Source organism: Oncorhynchus mykiss, chromosome 22 (genome assembly GCF_057628025.1).
Source record: "Oncorhynchus mykiss isolate SJ-2025 chromosome 22, ASM5762802v1, whole genome shotgun sequence".
In the NCBI taxonomy this organism is placed as follows: domain Eukaryota; kingdom Metazoa; phylum Chordata; class Actinopteri; order Salmoniformes; family Salmonidae; genus Oncorhynchus; species Oncorhynchus mykiss.
In genome coordinates, this window is record NC_143043.1 from 48,507,693 (window position 1) to 48,523,857 (window position 16,165).

The 16,165-nt window shown below is 41.7% G+C and overlaps 1 protein-coding gene across 1 annotated transcript; it reads left to right on the plus strand.

Annotated features, from left to right (window-relative positions):
• Positions 1-2,611: 2,611 nt before the first annotated feature.
• LOC110501904 (claudin-10) lies at positions 2,612-4,407 on the plus strand. The gene is made up of 5 exons (XM_021579760.3): positions 2,612-3,046; positions 3,260-3,421; positions 3,513-3,594; positions 3,758-3,865; positions 3,977-4,407. Exons 1-5 carry the CDS (start codon positions 2,815-2,817, stop codon positions 4,176-4,178), a joined length of 786 nt encoding a protein of 261 aa, XP_021435435.2. The 5' UTR covers positions 2,612-2,814; the 3' UTR covers positions 4,179-4,407.
• Positions 4,408-16,165: the final 11,758 nt, after the last annotated feature.

Here is a 16,165-nt window from a genome sequence, read left to right on the forward strand (position 1 = left end):
AAAACGACCATGCATGTTGTAGCTGGGACCCTTGGGATTGCAAATCAGAGGAAGATTTTCAAAAAAGTAAGTGAATATTTAATTGCTATTTGTCATTTTACGAAGCCTGTGCTGGTTGAAAAATATTTTGATGTGGGGCGCCGTCCTCAAACAATCACATGGCATGCTTTCGCTGTAAAGCCTATTGTAAATCGGACAATGCAGTTAGATTAACAAGACTTTAAGCTTTTAACCGATATAAGACACTTCTATATACCTAGATGTTTAATATCCATCATTTTTATGATTATTTATTTTGAATTGCGCGCCCTCCAATTTCACCGGAAGTTGTCGACAGGTGTCCCACTGACGCCTATCCCAGAGTTAAAGAAAGATTTTCTCTTCAAAATATCCAAATGACATCAGTTTAACCGGTTTTAAGGAAATAGAAAATGACCCAAAATGTTTCTGATAAGATAACAGTGTGGCTTGGATACATATTTTTTGTGGTTGAAATACTATCAGCTTTTATGATGCTGATAAAGATAACACCTCTACAGATGGTCCCTATCTGCAACAAATACATTTGGTGTATCATTTTACTGCAAGAAATGCTTAATTCAGCAGGAGTTAATATTAAGGCTAAGTGAGAGGTTATAGACCTACATTCAGATTCCAGATTTCAGTTTCCATTCAACCCATCTGAACAGTAGGCTACAGTTCCCTTGAAGTGTCATAGGCCTATTTGATGGCCCAGTCCTGAATTTGTATAGCGCCTCACACTTCACAATCATCACACATAGTATTCACTGCTATCATCCTCTTTTACCACTTCAATAAATCTTTCTTAAACACTGTTTTCCTGGCCATTCCTTATCTTTATTTTCAACTCTCCATTTCACAGCTTTTCTCTTATTGAATTAAACTTAAACATTGTCCTTAATTTTTCCTCCCATTCGCAAAAGCATTTGGTGACTGGCGTGGAAGCTATTTTCCATGCATTGAGATAGACACTAAAGCTTAGGGTTACACAGTAATACCAGAGTGTAAACATTTTTTACCAGCATGTCCCATGTGCAACCAGAGGAAAAAAAACTCTAGACCAGCTTTACTCCACACACAGAGATGCATACAAAGCTCTCCCTCGCCCTCCATTTGGCAAATCTGACCATAATTCTACACTCCTGATTCCTGCTTACAAGCAAAAACTAAAGCAGGGAGGACCAGAGACTCACTCAATACGGAAGTGGTAAGATGATGCGGATGCAATGGTACAGGACTGTTTTGCTAGCACAGACTGGAATATGTTCCGGGATTCATCCAATGGCATTGAGGAGAATATCACCTTATTTTTTTGAGCAGTGTAGAATGTGACTGAAAACCGTTGATAGATGTAGCTGGTAAATTTGCTCTGGCTATCTACTTCAATTTCAGAGCACTCTCATCTGAGTGTGCCAGAGCGCAGAATAACTGACACATTTACGAACGCTCAACACCCATTGAATATGGCTGGTGTCAGTAAACGTTGGCAAAAAAACATAAATTGTTGCCAGAAGCACAGTTGCAGTCACCAACGTTCTGGATAACAGCTTAACCAGCCCCACTAGGGCGAGTAAAATGGTCAGTGAGCTGTGTTTGGAAATAGCTAGCAGTTAGCTGGGGTGCTTGACTGCTGTTGTTAGTACAGAACGCTCGGATCAACCCTTAAAGAGATGGGTGGGGCTAAAGCTTAAGAGTGTAATGAACGATGCTGAATGGGTGAAGACAAAGAAGGGCTCTCCAGTAGGTAGCACAACATTCAAAGGTCATTTTCTCAAAAGTGAGTTTACAAGTTTATCAACTTTCAAAGCAGAATTTATTTCCCATTGTTCCTCAAATGCAGTGGATGATATATCATTTTGTAGCTCTGTGTCTCTGCTTTTATCCAATGTACAAAAACATAATTTCAAATTTAGCTAATAAGACGAAATCAAGGCAGTCGTTCACATATACCATTGGCGTGAAGTCTATTATGGAAAATGATGAACATAGTTTTTTGTCCAGGTACATACTTTGATATTGTCTTTTCAGTTCAATGTATATTGCTTCCCACTGTTTTCTGTCTGTATGGTTGATGCACCCAGAAAATAATGACTTTCTATGCTAGCAAGACATAAGAAGGGGCTCCCGAGTGGCGCAGCTGTCTCAGGCACTGTATTTCAGTGCTAGACGTTTCACTACAGACCCTGGTTCGATCCCAGGCTGTATCACACCTGACCGTGAATGGGAGTCCCATTGGGCAGCATTGTAAATAAGAATTTGTTCATAACTGACTTGATTAGGTAAGGTTGAAAAAAAGGTGATCTTTGTATGTAGTGTTTGAAATTGTACATGATTTTGATAAATTCATGTAAATAAACCTTTCGATATGCAATAGCAAGAATGCAGAGATTGCGGTCACCTTACTATTTTGTAAAACATACAGTACAGGCTCTTGAAACCTCTATGGAAAATCACGACGATAACATGAACACAACCTGTGTTTTTAGGCATAAACGAAACTAACTTTATGGTGGTAGGATCCTGGATATTATACCAATAACAAACATGTCAGACATGGGTCAGCAAACACCTTGCATCTTCTTCCATCAGTGTGGAGCAAGTAGGTGTGATGATATACACAAAGACAGACTCGCCGGTGGCGAAGGGGCGGGGGTTGGTGGAGGTAGAATGTGAGCCGTCTTTCTCCACACTAGCTCACATTTCTCCCCCGTTTAGGTTCTGACAGGAGCAGGCAACAGCTCTACTGCCGTCGTTCCTCCCTCCTGTCTGTTGTCTGCACACACAGAGGCAGCCATGAATTACAGGACAGTAGTAATGTACATGGAGATTGGCTGCTTTGTGGTCTGTGTGAGTGGATGGATCCTGGTCTGCTCTACAATGCCCACTGAGATATGGACCTGGTCTGAGGTGGAAAGCATCGTTCTGACCAGTTCAAACTACTTCTCCAACCTCTGGAAGGATTGCGTTTCTGATTCAACTGGAGTATCCGATTGCAAGGGTATCCCATCGATGTTCGGACTCAACTGTAAGTGAAGAATTCAAGTGGGTGAAGGAGTCTTTTTTAAAATTATAACAGCATGTCAAAATAATAAAACACCTGCAGTAGGTTCTTCGAGAGACAAGAGGAAACTGTACCCAGGTACCATAAGGCTGTGGAACAATGGATGAGGTATTGTGCAGAAGTGAATTTAAACTTTCATGACCAAACCATGACCTCCTTCCTCCTCCTCCTGGACAGGGGATATCCATATGTGCCGGGCTCTGATCATCATCTCTATTATTTTGGGATTCTTCGGGGCCATTCTGGTCCTAGTCGGAATGAAGTGCACTAAGATAGGAGGATCTGAGGTTGCAAACGCAAGAGTGACTTTTGCTGGAGGGATGAACTATCTTGTGTCTGGTAAACATTTTTATTTTTCTTGATGTTCATGTGGTTATTCTGATTGTTGGATTCCTGGGTGAAGTCTAACAGTCGAGTTGTCTTGTTCCAGGGTTGTGTTCCATGATTGCATTCTCTTATTATGGAAACAAAATAAGAGCGGAATTTCAGGATCCCAATTTCAGGGCACAAAAGTGAGTAACACTTATCAATTCTATGTAGATACAATGCTTAAAAAGGGGTTTAGATTTTGTATTCAGTAATATATGAAAATATTTCACAATTATTATGGTATAAGGGATGGTAAGGTGTTTACAGTGAAAATGAATGGGACAACTTCATGTCTCATTTTGACAGATTTGAAATTGGAGTAGCTGTGTACATTGGCTGGGGAGGCTCCACCCTACTGGTCATTGGAGGCCTCATTTGCAGTGTATTTGCTGGGAAGGAAGCATGTCAATCAAGGTGTGTTTTTTCTATGCATTTCATATAAGAAATCACATGCTCTAGATTTCAATTAATGTGCATAATAAAGGGAATCTAATGATGGTTCGATCTCCAATCCAACCTTCACAGCTCAAAGAATAAACACATGCCTGTCTACAAGCTCCCTGACGCCGACGTGGCACCTCCAGCTAAACAGACGTACAGACCGGTGTCAACAGCACTCACAGAGGGGGGAGAGAGCAGGGAGTCCAAGACCAGCAGAGTCAGCAGTGAGACTAGGAGAAGTGGGAGCAGTAGCAAGACACTCTCCAGTTTGAACGCGTATGTGTGACCTGCTCAAGTAGCCTACAGTTTGACATAATAAGCTATTCTGTATTCTCTCCATATTGCTGTGTAAAGCCTTAAACTGTAAGGGACTGTGAATGAATGGTTAGTGAAGTTGCAATTTAATAATAGCTCCATAGCTCATAAGTTTGACAATTGTGTACTTACATTGTTTTATCCATTGTTTGCTTTGTATTGTCCTGCATTTTATTTGTGAATAAAAGATCACAAACAAATTATTATGTTTTTAGTCATGAAACCCTACCTAACCTAAATACTACCTAACCTCATACTTGATTTCCATTGCACCCCCATATCAATCGATTAACTTTAATCAATCATCAGCAGTTTAGGGTACAGCAGAGGCAAATATTGAATTTGTGATATAGACTTTAATTCACAATGAAATAGAACTGTGACTGAGCTACAGTTGTGCACTTTACACAGCCTCTGGCCCATATTTGAATGACACGCAGCTGCTGCTTACTTTTCTGCTGCCATGGCTCGACTCTGGGGGGGGGGGGGGGGGGGATTCAACAAATGGTCCAATCAGAGTGACCCACAACTGGTGTGCCAAATATATCTATTTTTTTGTAACTATTTGTGGATTTGTCTATGGTCAATGACGTGAATGGGCAAAAGCGGTGAAGGAGGATCGTCCTTCTCAAATTGAACAGTAATCTGTGCCGCTTGGTCATATAGTCAACAAGGAAGCATGGTGCATCGTCCATAAAATATACAGTACCAGTCATAAGTTGGGCCACACCTACTCATTCAAGGGCTTTTTCTTTAATAGTGAAGAATAATAGTGAAGACATCCAAACTATGAAATAACACATATGGAATCATGTAGTGACCAAAAATGTGTGAAACAAATCTAAATATATCTTGAATTTGAGATTCTTCAAAGTAGCCAACTTTTGCTTGATGACAGCTTTGCACACTCTTGGCATTCTCTCAACAGACTTAATGAGGTAGTCACCTGGAAGGCTTTTCCAACAGTCTTGAAGGATTTCCCACATATGCTGAGCACTTGCTGGCTGCTTTTCCTTCACACTGTGGTCCAACTTATCCCAAACCATCTCAATTGGGTTGAGGTCAGGTGATTGTGGTGGCCAGGTAATCTGATGCAACACTCAATCACTCTCCTTCTTGGTCAAATAGCCCTTACACAACCTGGAGGTGTGTTTGGGGTCATTGTCCTGTTGAAAAATAAATTATAGTCCCACTAAGCACAAACCAGATGGGATGGTGTATTGCTGCAGAATGCTGTTGAAGCCATGCTGGTTAAGTGTGCCTTGAATTCTAAATACATTACAAACAGTGTCACCAGCAAAGCACCGCCACATCATCACACCTCCTCCTCCATGCTTCATGGTGGGAACCACACATACGGAGATCCATTCACCTCCTCTGCATCTCACAAAGACCAAAGGAAAGATTTCCACCGGTCTAATGTCCATTGCTTGTGTTTCTTGGCCCAAGCAAGTATCTCCTTCTTCTTGGTGTCCTTTAGTAGTGGTTTCTTTGCAGCAATTCGACCATGAATGCCTGATTCACGGAGTTTCCCCTGAACAGGAAGTAACCCGAATAGATCCACAGATGATACAATTGTCATCACACTGCACATTGCCCTATCCCATCTGGACAAGAGGAATACCTATGTAAGAATGCTGTTCATTGTCTATAGCTCAGCCTTCAACACCATAGTACCATCCAAGCTCCTCATCAAGCTCGGGGCCCTGGGTCTGAACCCCGCCCTGTCCAACTGGGTCCTGGACTTCCTGATGGGTAGCCCCCAGGTGGTGAAGGTCGAAAGCAACACCTCCACTTCACAGATCCTCAACACAAGGGCCACACAATGTGTGTTCTCAGCCCTGTCCTGTACTCCCTGTTCACCCATGACCGAGTGACTATGCACACCTCCAATACGATCATCAAGTTTGCAGATGACACTACAGTGGTAGGCTTGATTATCAACAATGAACCTGGTGGAGTGGTGAAAAACAGCTTCTATCTCAAAGCCATCAGACTGTTAAACAGCCATCACTTGCCGGCTACCAACCCGTAACTCAACTCTGCACATTAGAGCCTGCTGCCCTATATACAGTACAGTTGAAGTCGGAAGTTTTTCACAATTCCTGACCTTTAATCCTATTAAAAATTCCCTGTCTTAGGATCACCACTTTATTTTAAGAATGTGAAATGCCAGCATAATAGTAGAGAGAATGATTTATTTCAGATTTTATTTATTTCATCACATTCCCAGTGGGTCAGAAGTTTACATACACTCTATTACTATTTGGTAGCATTGCCTTTCAATTGTTTAACTTGGGTCAAACGTTTCGGGCAGCCATCCACAAGCTTCCCACAATACGTTGGGTGAATTTTGGCCCAATTGTTCTGACAGAGCTGATGTAACTGAGTCAGGTATGTAGGCCTTCATGCTCGCACACGCTTTTTCAGTTCTGTCCACACATTTTCTATAAGATTGAGGTCAGGGCATTGTGATGGCCACTCCAATACTTTGACTTTGAGGTCCTTAAGCCATTTTGCCACAACTTTGGAAGTATGCTTGGGGTCATTGTCCATTTGGAAGACCCATTTGCGCCCAAGCTTTATCATCCCGACTGGTGTCTTGAGACATTGCTTCAAGATATTCACATAATTCTCCTTCCTCATGAAGCCATCTATTTTGTGAAGTGCACCAGTCCCTCCTGCAGCAAAGCACCCCCACAACATGATGCTGCCACCCCCGCACAAAGTAGATGTCCTAACCTACTTGCCAAAACTATAGTTTGTTAACATGAAATTTGTGGAGTGGTTGAAAATCGAGTTTTAATGACTCCAACCTAAGTATTTGTAAACTTCCAACATCAACTTTACATAGACATGGAATCACCAGTCACTTTAATAATGTTTACATACTACTTTACAAATTTCATATGTATATACTGTATTCTATTCTACTGTATTTTAGTCAATGCCACACCGACATTGCTCGTCCTAATATTTATATTTCTTTATTCCATTATTTTACTTTTAGATTTGTGTGTGTTGCACTGTTGGAGCTAGGAACACAAATGTGTTGCTACACCCGCAATAACATCAGCTAAATATGTGTATGTGACCAATGACATCTGACTTGATTTGATTTGATGTTGAGATTTGTCTGTTGAACTCTGTGAAGCATTTTTTTGGGCTGCAATCTGAGGTGCAGTTTATTGATGATTTCTGAGTCTGGTAACTCTAATGAACGTATCCTCTGCAGCAGAGGTAACTCTGGATCTTCTTTTCTTGTGGCGGTCCTCATGAGGAACAGTTTCATCATAGCGCTTGATGAATTTTGCGACTGCACTTGAAGAAACTTTCAAAGTTCTTGAAATGTTCCGGATTGACTGACCTTCATGTCTTAAAGTAATGATGGAATGTAATTTCTCTTAGCTTATTTGAGATGTTCTTACCATAATACGGACTCGGTCTTCTTCTGTATACCAACCCTACCTTGTCACAACAAGTCTGATTGGCTCAAATGCATTATTAAGAAGGAAAGAAATTCCACAAATTTACTTTTAACAAGGCACACCTGTTAATTGAAATGCATTCCAGATGACTACCTCATGAGCTGGTTGAGATAATGCCAAGATGTGAGCAAGACAAAGGAGCTGATCTTGGACTACAGGAAAAGGCTGGGCCGAATTGGCCCTCCATTAACATTGACGGGGCTGTAGTGGAGCGGGTCGAGAGTTTCAAGTTCAAACTATCATGGTCCAAACACACCAAGACAGTGCTGAATAGGGCATGCCACACATTTTTCCCCTCGGGAGACTGAAAAGATTTGGCATGGGTCCCCAGATCCTTAAAAAGTTTATTGAGAGCATCCTGACCAGTTGCATCACAGCCTGGTATGGCAACTGCTTGGCAACTGACCTGACCTGTGCGGCGCTACAGAGGGCAGTGCGTACAGCTCAGTGCATCACTGGGGCCAAGCTTCCTGCCATCCAGGGCATATATAATAGGCGTTGTCAGAGGAAAGCCCCAAAAAATTGTCAGTCACCCAAGTCATAGAGTATTTTCTCTGCAACCGCATGGCAAGCGCCAGGTCTAGGACCAAAAGGCTCCTTAACAGCTTTCACCCCCAAGCCATAAGACTGCTGAACAATTCATTAAATGGCCACCGGACTATATACAGTACATTGACCCCACCCCCCACTTCATTTGTTTTGTACGCTGCTGCTACTCGCTATTATCTATGCATAGTCACTTCACCCCTACCTACATGCACAAATTACCTCGACTAACCTGTACCCCTGCACATTGACTCGGTACCGGTACCCCCTGTATATAGCCTTGTTATTGTTACTTATTGTGTTACTTCTTATTATTTTTCATTTGAGTTTATTTGGTAAATATTTTCTTAACTCTTCTTGAACTGTTGGTTAAAGGCATGTAGAGAAGCATTTCACAGTAAGGTCTACACTTGTTGTATTAGGCGCATGCGACAAATAAAGTTTGATTTGATTTGAGTGTGCAAAGCTGTCCTCAATGCAAAGAGTTGCTACTTCGAAGAATCACTTCATTTCTCAGAACAAGAATAGACTAATGAGTTTCAGAAGGAAGTCCTTTGTTTCTGGCCATTTTGAGCCTGTAATGGAAGCCACAAATGTTGATGCTCCAGATACTCAACTAGTCTAAAGAAGGACAGTTTTATTGCTTCTTAAATCAGAACGAACAGCTGTGCTAACATAATTGCAAAAGGGTTTTCTAATGATCAATTAGCCTTTTAAAGTGATAAACTTGGATTAGCTAACTTGCCATTGGAACACAAGAGTGATAGTTGCTGATAATGGGCCTCTTTTACACCCATGTAGATATCCCATAAAAAAATCTGCAATTTCCAGCTACAATAGTAATTTACAACAATTAACAATGTCTACACAGTATTTCTGATCAATATGATGTTATTTTAAATGCCCCAAAAAATGAGCTTTTCTTTCAAAAACAAGGAGATTTCTAAGTGACCCCAAACTTTTGAACGGTAGTGTATATCTAGCTGGTTTTTCTATGCATCGGCAAGACAGAACCGCAGCGTCAGGTAGCTCAAGGGGGAGGTTTGTTTGGTCTTTGTTAACAGCAGCTGGTGCACAATCTCTAATATTAAGGTGGTCTTGAGGTTCTGCTTGCATCAGTTAGAATACCTCATGATAAGCTTTAGACAATACTATTTACCAAGAGTTTTCATCTATATTTCTTCGTAGCTGTCTATTTACCAACACAAAATTATGCTGGCACTAAGACCACACTCAATGAGCTGTACAGGGCCATAAATAAACAAGCAAACGCTCACCCAGAGGCGACACTCCTGGTGGACGGTGATTTTAATGCAGGGAAAGTGAAATCTGTCTTAAGTAATTTCTACCAGCTTGTCACCTGTGCAAGTCACCTGAGGGGAAGAAACTTTACATCACCCTTACTCCACACACAGAAACAGATACAGAGTTATCTTTCAACATCCATTTGCCAAATCTAAGTGTAACTCTATCCTCCTGATTCATGCTTATAAGCAAAAACTCAAACATGAAGTACCAGTGACATGCTCAATACAGAAGTGGTCAAACGAAGTGGTCAGATGGAGTGGTTATGAGGCTGGTTGGGCGTACTATCAAATTCTCTAAAACGATGTTGGACTCAGTTTATGGTAGAGAAATTAACATTAAATTCTCTGGCAATATCTCTGGTGGACATTCCTGCAGTCAGAAAGCCAATTACAAATTCCCTCAAAACTTGAGACATCTGTGGCATTGTGTTGTGTGACAAAACTGCACATTTTAGAGTGGCCTTTTATTGTCCCAAATACAAGGTGCACCTGTGTAATGATGTTTAATGTGTAATGATCAGCTTCTATATGCCACACCTGTTAGGTGGATGGATTATCTTGGTAAATGAGAAATGCTCACTAACAGGGATGTAAACACATTTGTGCACCATATATGAGAGAAATAAGCTTTTTGTGTGTATGGAACATTTCTGGGATCTTTTATTTCAGCTCATGAAACATGGGAACAACACTATACATGCATTTAAATGCATTTTTATACATGCAACACTGTACATGCATTTATATTTTTGTTCAGCATATTTCTTGTTTTGTTTTGCCATTGCTTGTGTTAGATCATCCTCAGATGGAGACCCAAAGAACTACATGGCCTGAGCAATGTCATTGAACTCAAACTACACTTCATATCGGTGAGTCCTACACAAAGTAATTAAACTCAAACCAGACTCCGGTGAGTGCACCATATACTTATAGAAACAACAAACTACTGTTAAAAAATTACTGTTAATAATTACATTTTTTTTATTTATTTAACCTTTATTTAACTAGGCAAGTCAGTTAAGAACAAATTATTATTTATAATGACCGCCTACCCTGGCCAAAACCTAACCTGGACGATGCTGGGCCAATTGTGCGCTGCCCTAACCTAGAGTTAATAAACAACTGTTAATGAATGTTTGTGTAGAGTAGAATAAAAACACACTTACCTCATCTCTCAGTCATCTCACTCTTCCAACAAGTCAGACTTCGGAAAGGGAATCTACTCCTGAAGCAGGGGAGAATAGATGAAGCAGAGAGCGGTTTTATTAAAGTGGTCGGTAATGTCAATATAAATTAACACTCTCTGGAAGTGACTTGTTCAATGGAAAAATGAAGGAGCAGCAGCAGCCAGGAGATGTCAGTATTGTCCAGTGGAAACAGCTCAGTCTATAGTAAAGTACATCATCCCATGGGAAATTATTGGAACACATGGACCTAATGCATTTGCACTACCATGGCTACAGTAAAAGCAGAGATCTCAGTGACAAAAGAGCAAAGGGGGTTTAAAGGGTGTGTGTGTGTGTGTGTGTGTGTGTGTCAGTCACCAGATCTCAACCCAATTGAACACTTATGGGAGATTCTGGAGCTGCGGCTTAAACAGTGTTTTCCACCACCATCAACAAAACACCAAATTATGGAATTCCTTGTAGAAGAATGGGGTTCCCCCTTGGCGTTTTTCCTATTTTGTTGCATTACAACCTGTAATTTAAATTGATTTTAATTTGGATTTCATTTAATGGACATACACAAAATAGTCTAAATTAGTGAAGTGAAATCCCCCCAAAACTTGTTTAAAAACATTTGAATAAATATCTCTTCACCCGTGCATATCTCTTCACCCCCTATGCGATGAAGCACCTAAATAAGATCTGGTGAAACCAATTACCTTCAGAAGTTGCATAATTAGTTCAAAAAAGTCCACCTGTGTGCAATCTAAGTGTCACATGATATGTCACATGACCTCAGTACATATATACACCTGTTCTGAAAGGTCCCAGAGTCTGCAACACCACTAAGCAAGGGGCACCATGCAGACCAAGGAGCTCTCAAAACAGGTCAGGGACAAAGTTGTGGAGAAGTGCAGATCAGGGATGGGTTATAAAAAATATCTGAAACATTGAACATCCCATGAAGCACCATTAAATCCATTATTAAAAAATGGAAAGAATATGGCACCACAACAAACCTGCCCAGAGAGGGCCGCACACCAAAACTCACGGACCAGGCAAGGTTGGCATTAATCAGAGAGGCAACAAAGAGACCAAAGATAACCCTGAAGGAGCTGCAAAGCTCCACAGCGGAGATTGGAGTATCTGTCCATAGGACCACTTTAAGCCGTACACTCCACAGAGCTGGGCTTTACGGAAGAGTGGCCAGAAAAAAGCCAAATAAGCAAACACATTTGGTGTTCGCCAAAAGGCATGTGGGAGACTCCCCAAACATATGGAAGATTGTACATTGGTCAGATGAGACTAAAATGTAGCTTTTTGGCCATCAAGGAAAACGCTATGTCTGGCGCAACCGAACACCTCTCATCACCCCGGGAATACTGTGTTTTTCATCGGCAGGGACTGGGAAACTGATCAGAATTGAAGGAGTGATGGATGGCTCTAAATACATGGAAATTCTTGAGGGAAACCTGTTTCAGTCTTCCAGAGATTTGAGACTGGGACAGAGGATCACCTTCCAGCAGGACAATGACCCTAAGCATACTGCTAAAGCAACACATGAGTGGTTCAAGGGGAAATGTTTAAATGTCTTGGAATGGCCTAGACCTCAATCCAATTGAGAATCTGTGGTATGACTTAAATATTGTTGTACACCAGCAGAACCCTACCAACTTGAAGGAGCTGGAGAAGTTTTGCCTTGAAGAATGGGAAAAAGTCCCAGTGGCTAGATGTGCCAAGCTTATAGAGACATACCCCAAGAGTTTTCTGTTTTTTTGTCGTCTTATTTCTGGTTTGTTTCACAATAATATTTTGTATCTTCAAAGTGGTAGGCATGTTGTGTAAATCAAATGATACGAACCCCCATAAAATCTATTTTAATTCCAGGTTGTAAGGCAACAAAATGCCAATTGGGGTGAATACTTTCGCAAGCCAATGTTTCCTTTATTTTGGCAGTTACATGTACAACTCAAGCTAAATTAGATGGCTAGTTAGCTCACCTTCTGCCCAGCAGGGACAGTTTTCAGGTGCCCATTAAGGATAAAGAGTTAAAATCACTGACAGATTTTCCATTAGTATTACCATTCTGCCCGAAGCCTCATAACATTGCCAGAAGAGATAAATGCAATTGCAGTTCTACATTTATTTATTTGAATCCAGGCTGAGTATTCTCAGGTGGGTGTACGGTAGGTCTGCATCGGTGGCTTGTAGGCTATGTGTGGAAGCCCGGAAATGCTAAACATGTTTATGTTAATTAATGGTCAATTACGGTGACAGCAGCAGTTATTTGCTTGCCAATCACCGGCTAACAAAATGTCATGACCGCCACAGCACTAGCTACATTATTTATATTGCATGCACTACTCTGGGAATAGCGTATACCCAGGGTAGAAAACATTTATATAGTAATTTCTCTTACAGTAAAGTTTGACTGTCAGTTGTGTCAGCTCAGGTACTGCAGCCCCCTTGGTCATGTTTAGCAGGGTTTCTCATGGGCCATGTTTATCAGGTTCGGTCCTGGGCCTTATTTAACAGGGTCTCTCTTGGCCTGTGCCATGTCTAGCAGGGTCTCTCTTGGCCATGTTTAGCAGGGTCTCTCCTGGCCTGGGCAATGTTTAGCAGGGCCTCTCCTGGCCTGGGCCATGTCTAGCAGGGTCTCTCCTGGCCATGTTTAGCAGGGTCTCTCCTGGCCTGGGCCATGTTTAGCAGGGTCTCACTTTGCCATGTTTAGCAGGGTCTCTCCTGGCCTGGGCAATGTTTAGCAGGGTCTCTCCTGGCCTAGGCCATGTTTAGCAGGTTCTCTCTTGGCCATGTTTAGCATGGTCTCTCCTGGCCTGGGCAATGTTTAGCAGGGTCTCTCCTGGCCTAGGCCATGTTTAGCAGGGTCTCTGCTGGCCATGTTTAGCAGGGTCTCTCCTGGCCTGGGCAATGTTTATCAGGTTCTTTCCTGGCCTAGGCCATGTTTAGCAGGGTCTCTCCTGGCCATGTTTAGCAGGGTCTCTCCTGGCCTGGGCAATATTTAGCAGGTTCTTTCCTGGCCTAGGCCATGTTTAGCAGGGTCTCTCCCGGCCTGGGCCATGTTTAGCAGGGTCTCTCTTGGCCATGTTTAGCAGGGTCTCTCCTGGCCTGGGCCATGTTTAGCAGGTTCTTTCCTGGCCTAGGCCATGTTTAGCAGGGTCTCTCCTGGATTGGGCCATGTTTATCAGGGTCTCTCCTGGACAGAGCCTCTCCATTTACACATCCCTCTTCAGATACATTCGGGGGAAGCAATAAGTAGCACTAGGCAAAATCATGTCCTTTATTAGAATAGAAATTATGGAGATAGTCCGTGCTTTTTTATGTCTGGCTTTAAATAGAATATTCAGAGAGACTTTCCAGGTGGCTAAGCAGGTACAAATGGGGGACCACTGTAATGCTGCTGTAATGCTGTGGTACTACTGCTGTAATGCTGCATTTTAAAATACTAGTAAAAAGTAGATTTAACAGACTGTTTAAGGTGTTGAAAGCTTCATAATTTAAGTCAATGTTCATGCTTCAACTGTTGGGGGGCACTGGGCCAAAGTCACAGTTAGAGCTGGGCCATAGTCACAGTTAGAGCTGGGCCAAAGTCACAGAGCTGGGCCATAGTCACAGTCAGAGCCCGGGAAATATGCATTTGGACCGGTACAGTTTTATCTGTACCATATTTTTGCCAGTATGATGTCGACGGCTCTGGCTAGAGGTGCATGCTGTCCTGCAGCCTCAGCAGTCTATTACACAGGCATGGTTTATTGCATCACTGTGATTAATCACTCACCTCCCAGGGCTGAGCTAGCAGAAAATACTAATAAGATAGCCGACTCTATTTGTAAAGTATGTCACATGAACTAAGATTGCTATCATGGAGATGTTGACCATTAGGATGGAGATAATCATTGGGAAAGGGTTCAGGGATCAGAACTGAGTAAGGAGAGGAATCATAGGTAAAGCTTTTAAGAGTTAAAGTTATTGGAAGTGTATTTGCAATAGAGCGTTCATCCTTTGAAGGAATGTGTTACTGTCTTTCAAGTACATAGGTTGTATACTAAACAAAAATATATACACAACATGCAACAATTTCAACGATTATACTGAGTTACAGTTTCATATAAGGAAATCATTCAATTACAATATATTAATTAGGCCCTAATCAATGGATTTCACATGATTGGGCAGAGGCGCAGCCATGGGTGGGCTTGGGAGGGCATAGGCCTACCCACAGGAGCCAGCCCCTGCCAATCAGAATGAGATTTTCCACACAAAAGGGCTTTATTACAGACAGAAATACTCCTCAGTTTCATCAGCTGTCCGGGTGGCTGGTCCCGCAGGTGAAGAAGGCAGATGTGGAGGTCCTGGGCTGGCGTGGTTACACGTGGTCTGCGGTTGTGAGGCCGGTTGGGCGTACTACCAAATTCTCTAAAAACGATGTTGGAGGTGGCTTATGGAAGAGGAATTAACATAACATTTTCTGGCAACAGCTCTGGTGGACATTCCTGCAGTCAGCAGGCCAATTGCAGGCTCCCTCAAAATTTGAGACATCGGCGGCATTGTGTTGTGTGACAAAACTGCACATTTTTCTTTATTGTCCCCGGTACAAGGTGTACCTGTGTAATGACCATGCTGTTTAAGCAGTTTATTGATATGCCACACCTGATTGATTATCTTGGCAAAGGAAAAATGCTCACTGACAGATGTAAACAAATTTGAACAAAATTTGAGAAAAACACTCTTTTTGTGCATATGGAACATTTCTGGGATCTTATATTTCAGTTTATGAAACATGGGACCAACACTTTATATGTTGTGTTGCTATTTTTATTCAGAATACATACAAGGAGGTATTCAGACCCCTTCATTTTTTTCATATTTTGTTACGGTACAGCCTGCATTACCCCATAATGACAAAGTGTAAAAACAGATTCTTTAAAATGTATTTAAAAAAAAACAAAACGGAAATAGCCTATTTACATAAGTATTCACCCCCCTTTGATATGAGACTAAAATTATCTCAGGTGCATCCTGTTTCCATTGATCATCCTTGATCATCCTTGAGATGTTTCTGCAACTTGATTGGAGTCCACCTGTGGTAAATTCAATTGATTGAACAAGAAGAAAAGGAAACGCACACCTATTTAGGCGAGGTGTTGGCCAGAGGAGTAAAAAACTTGAAAATAAAAGAGAGCCGCAAACTCTAGGAGCTCAACAATCTAATTACCAATGTTTCGACAACCACACTCTAGGAGCTCAACAATCTAATTACCAATGTTTCGACAACCACACTCTAGGAGCTCAACAATCTAATTACCAACGTTTCGACAACCACACTGTAGGAGCTCAACAATCTAATTACCAACGTTTCGACAACCAAGCTGTCTTCATCAGGTAGCTGAAGACGAGCTTGGCTGTCGAAATGTTGGTAATTAAATTTTTGCA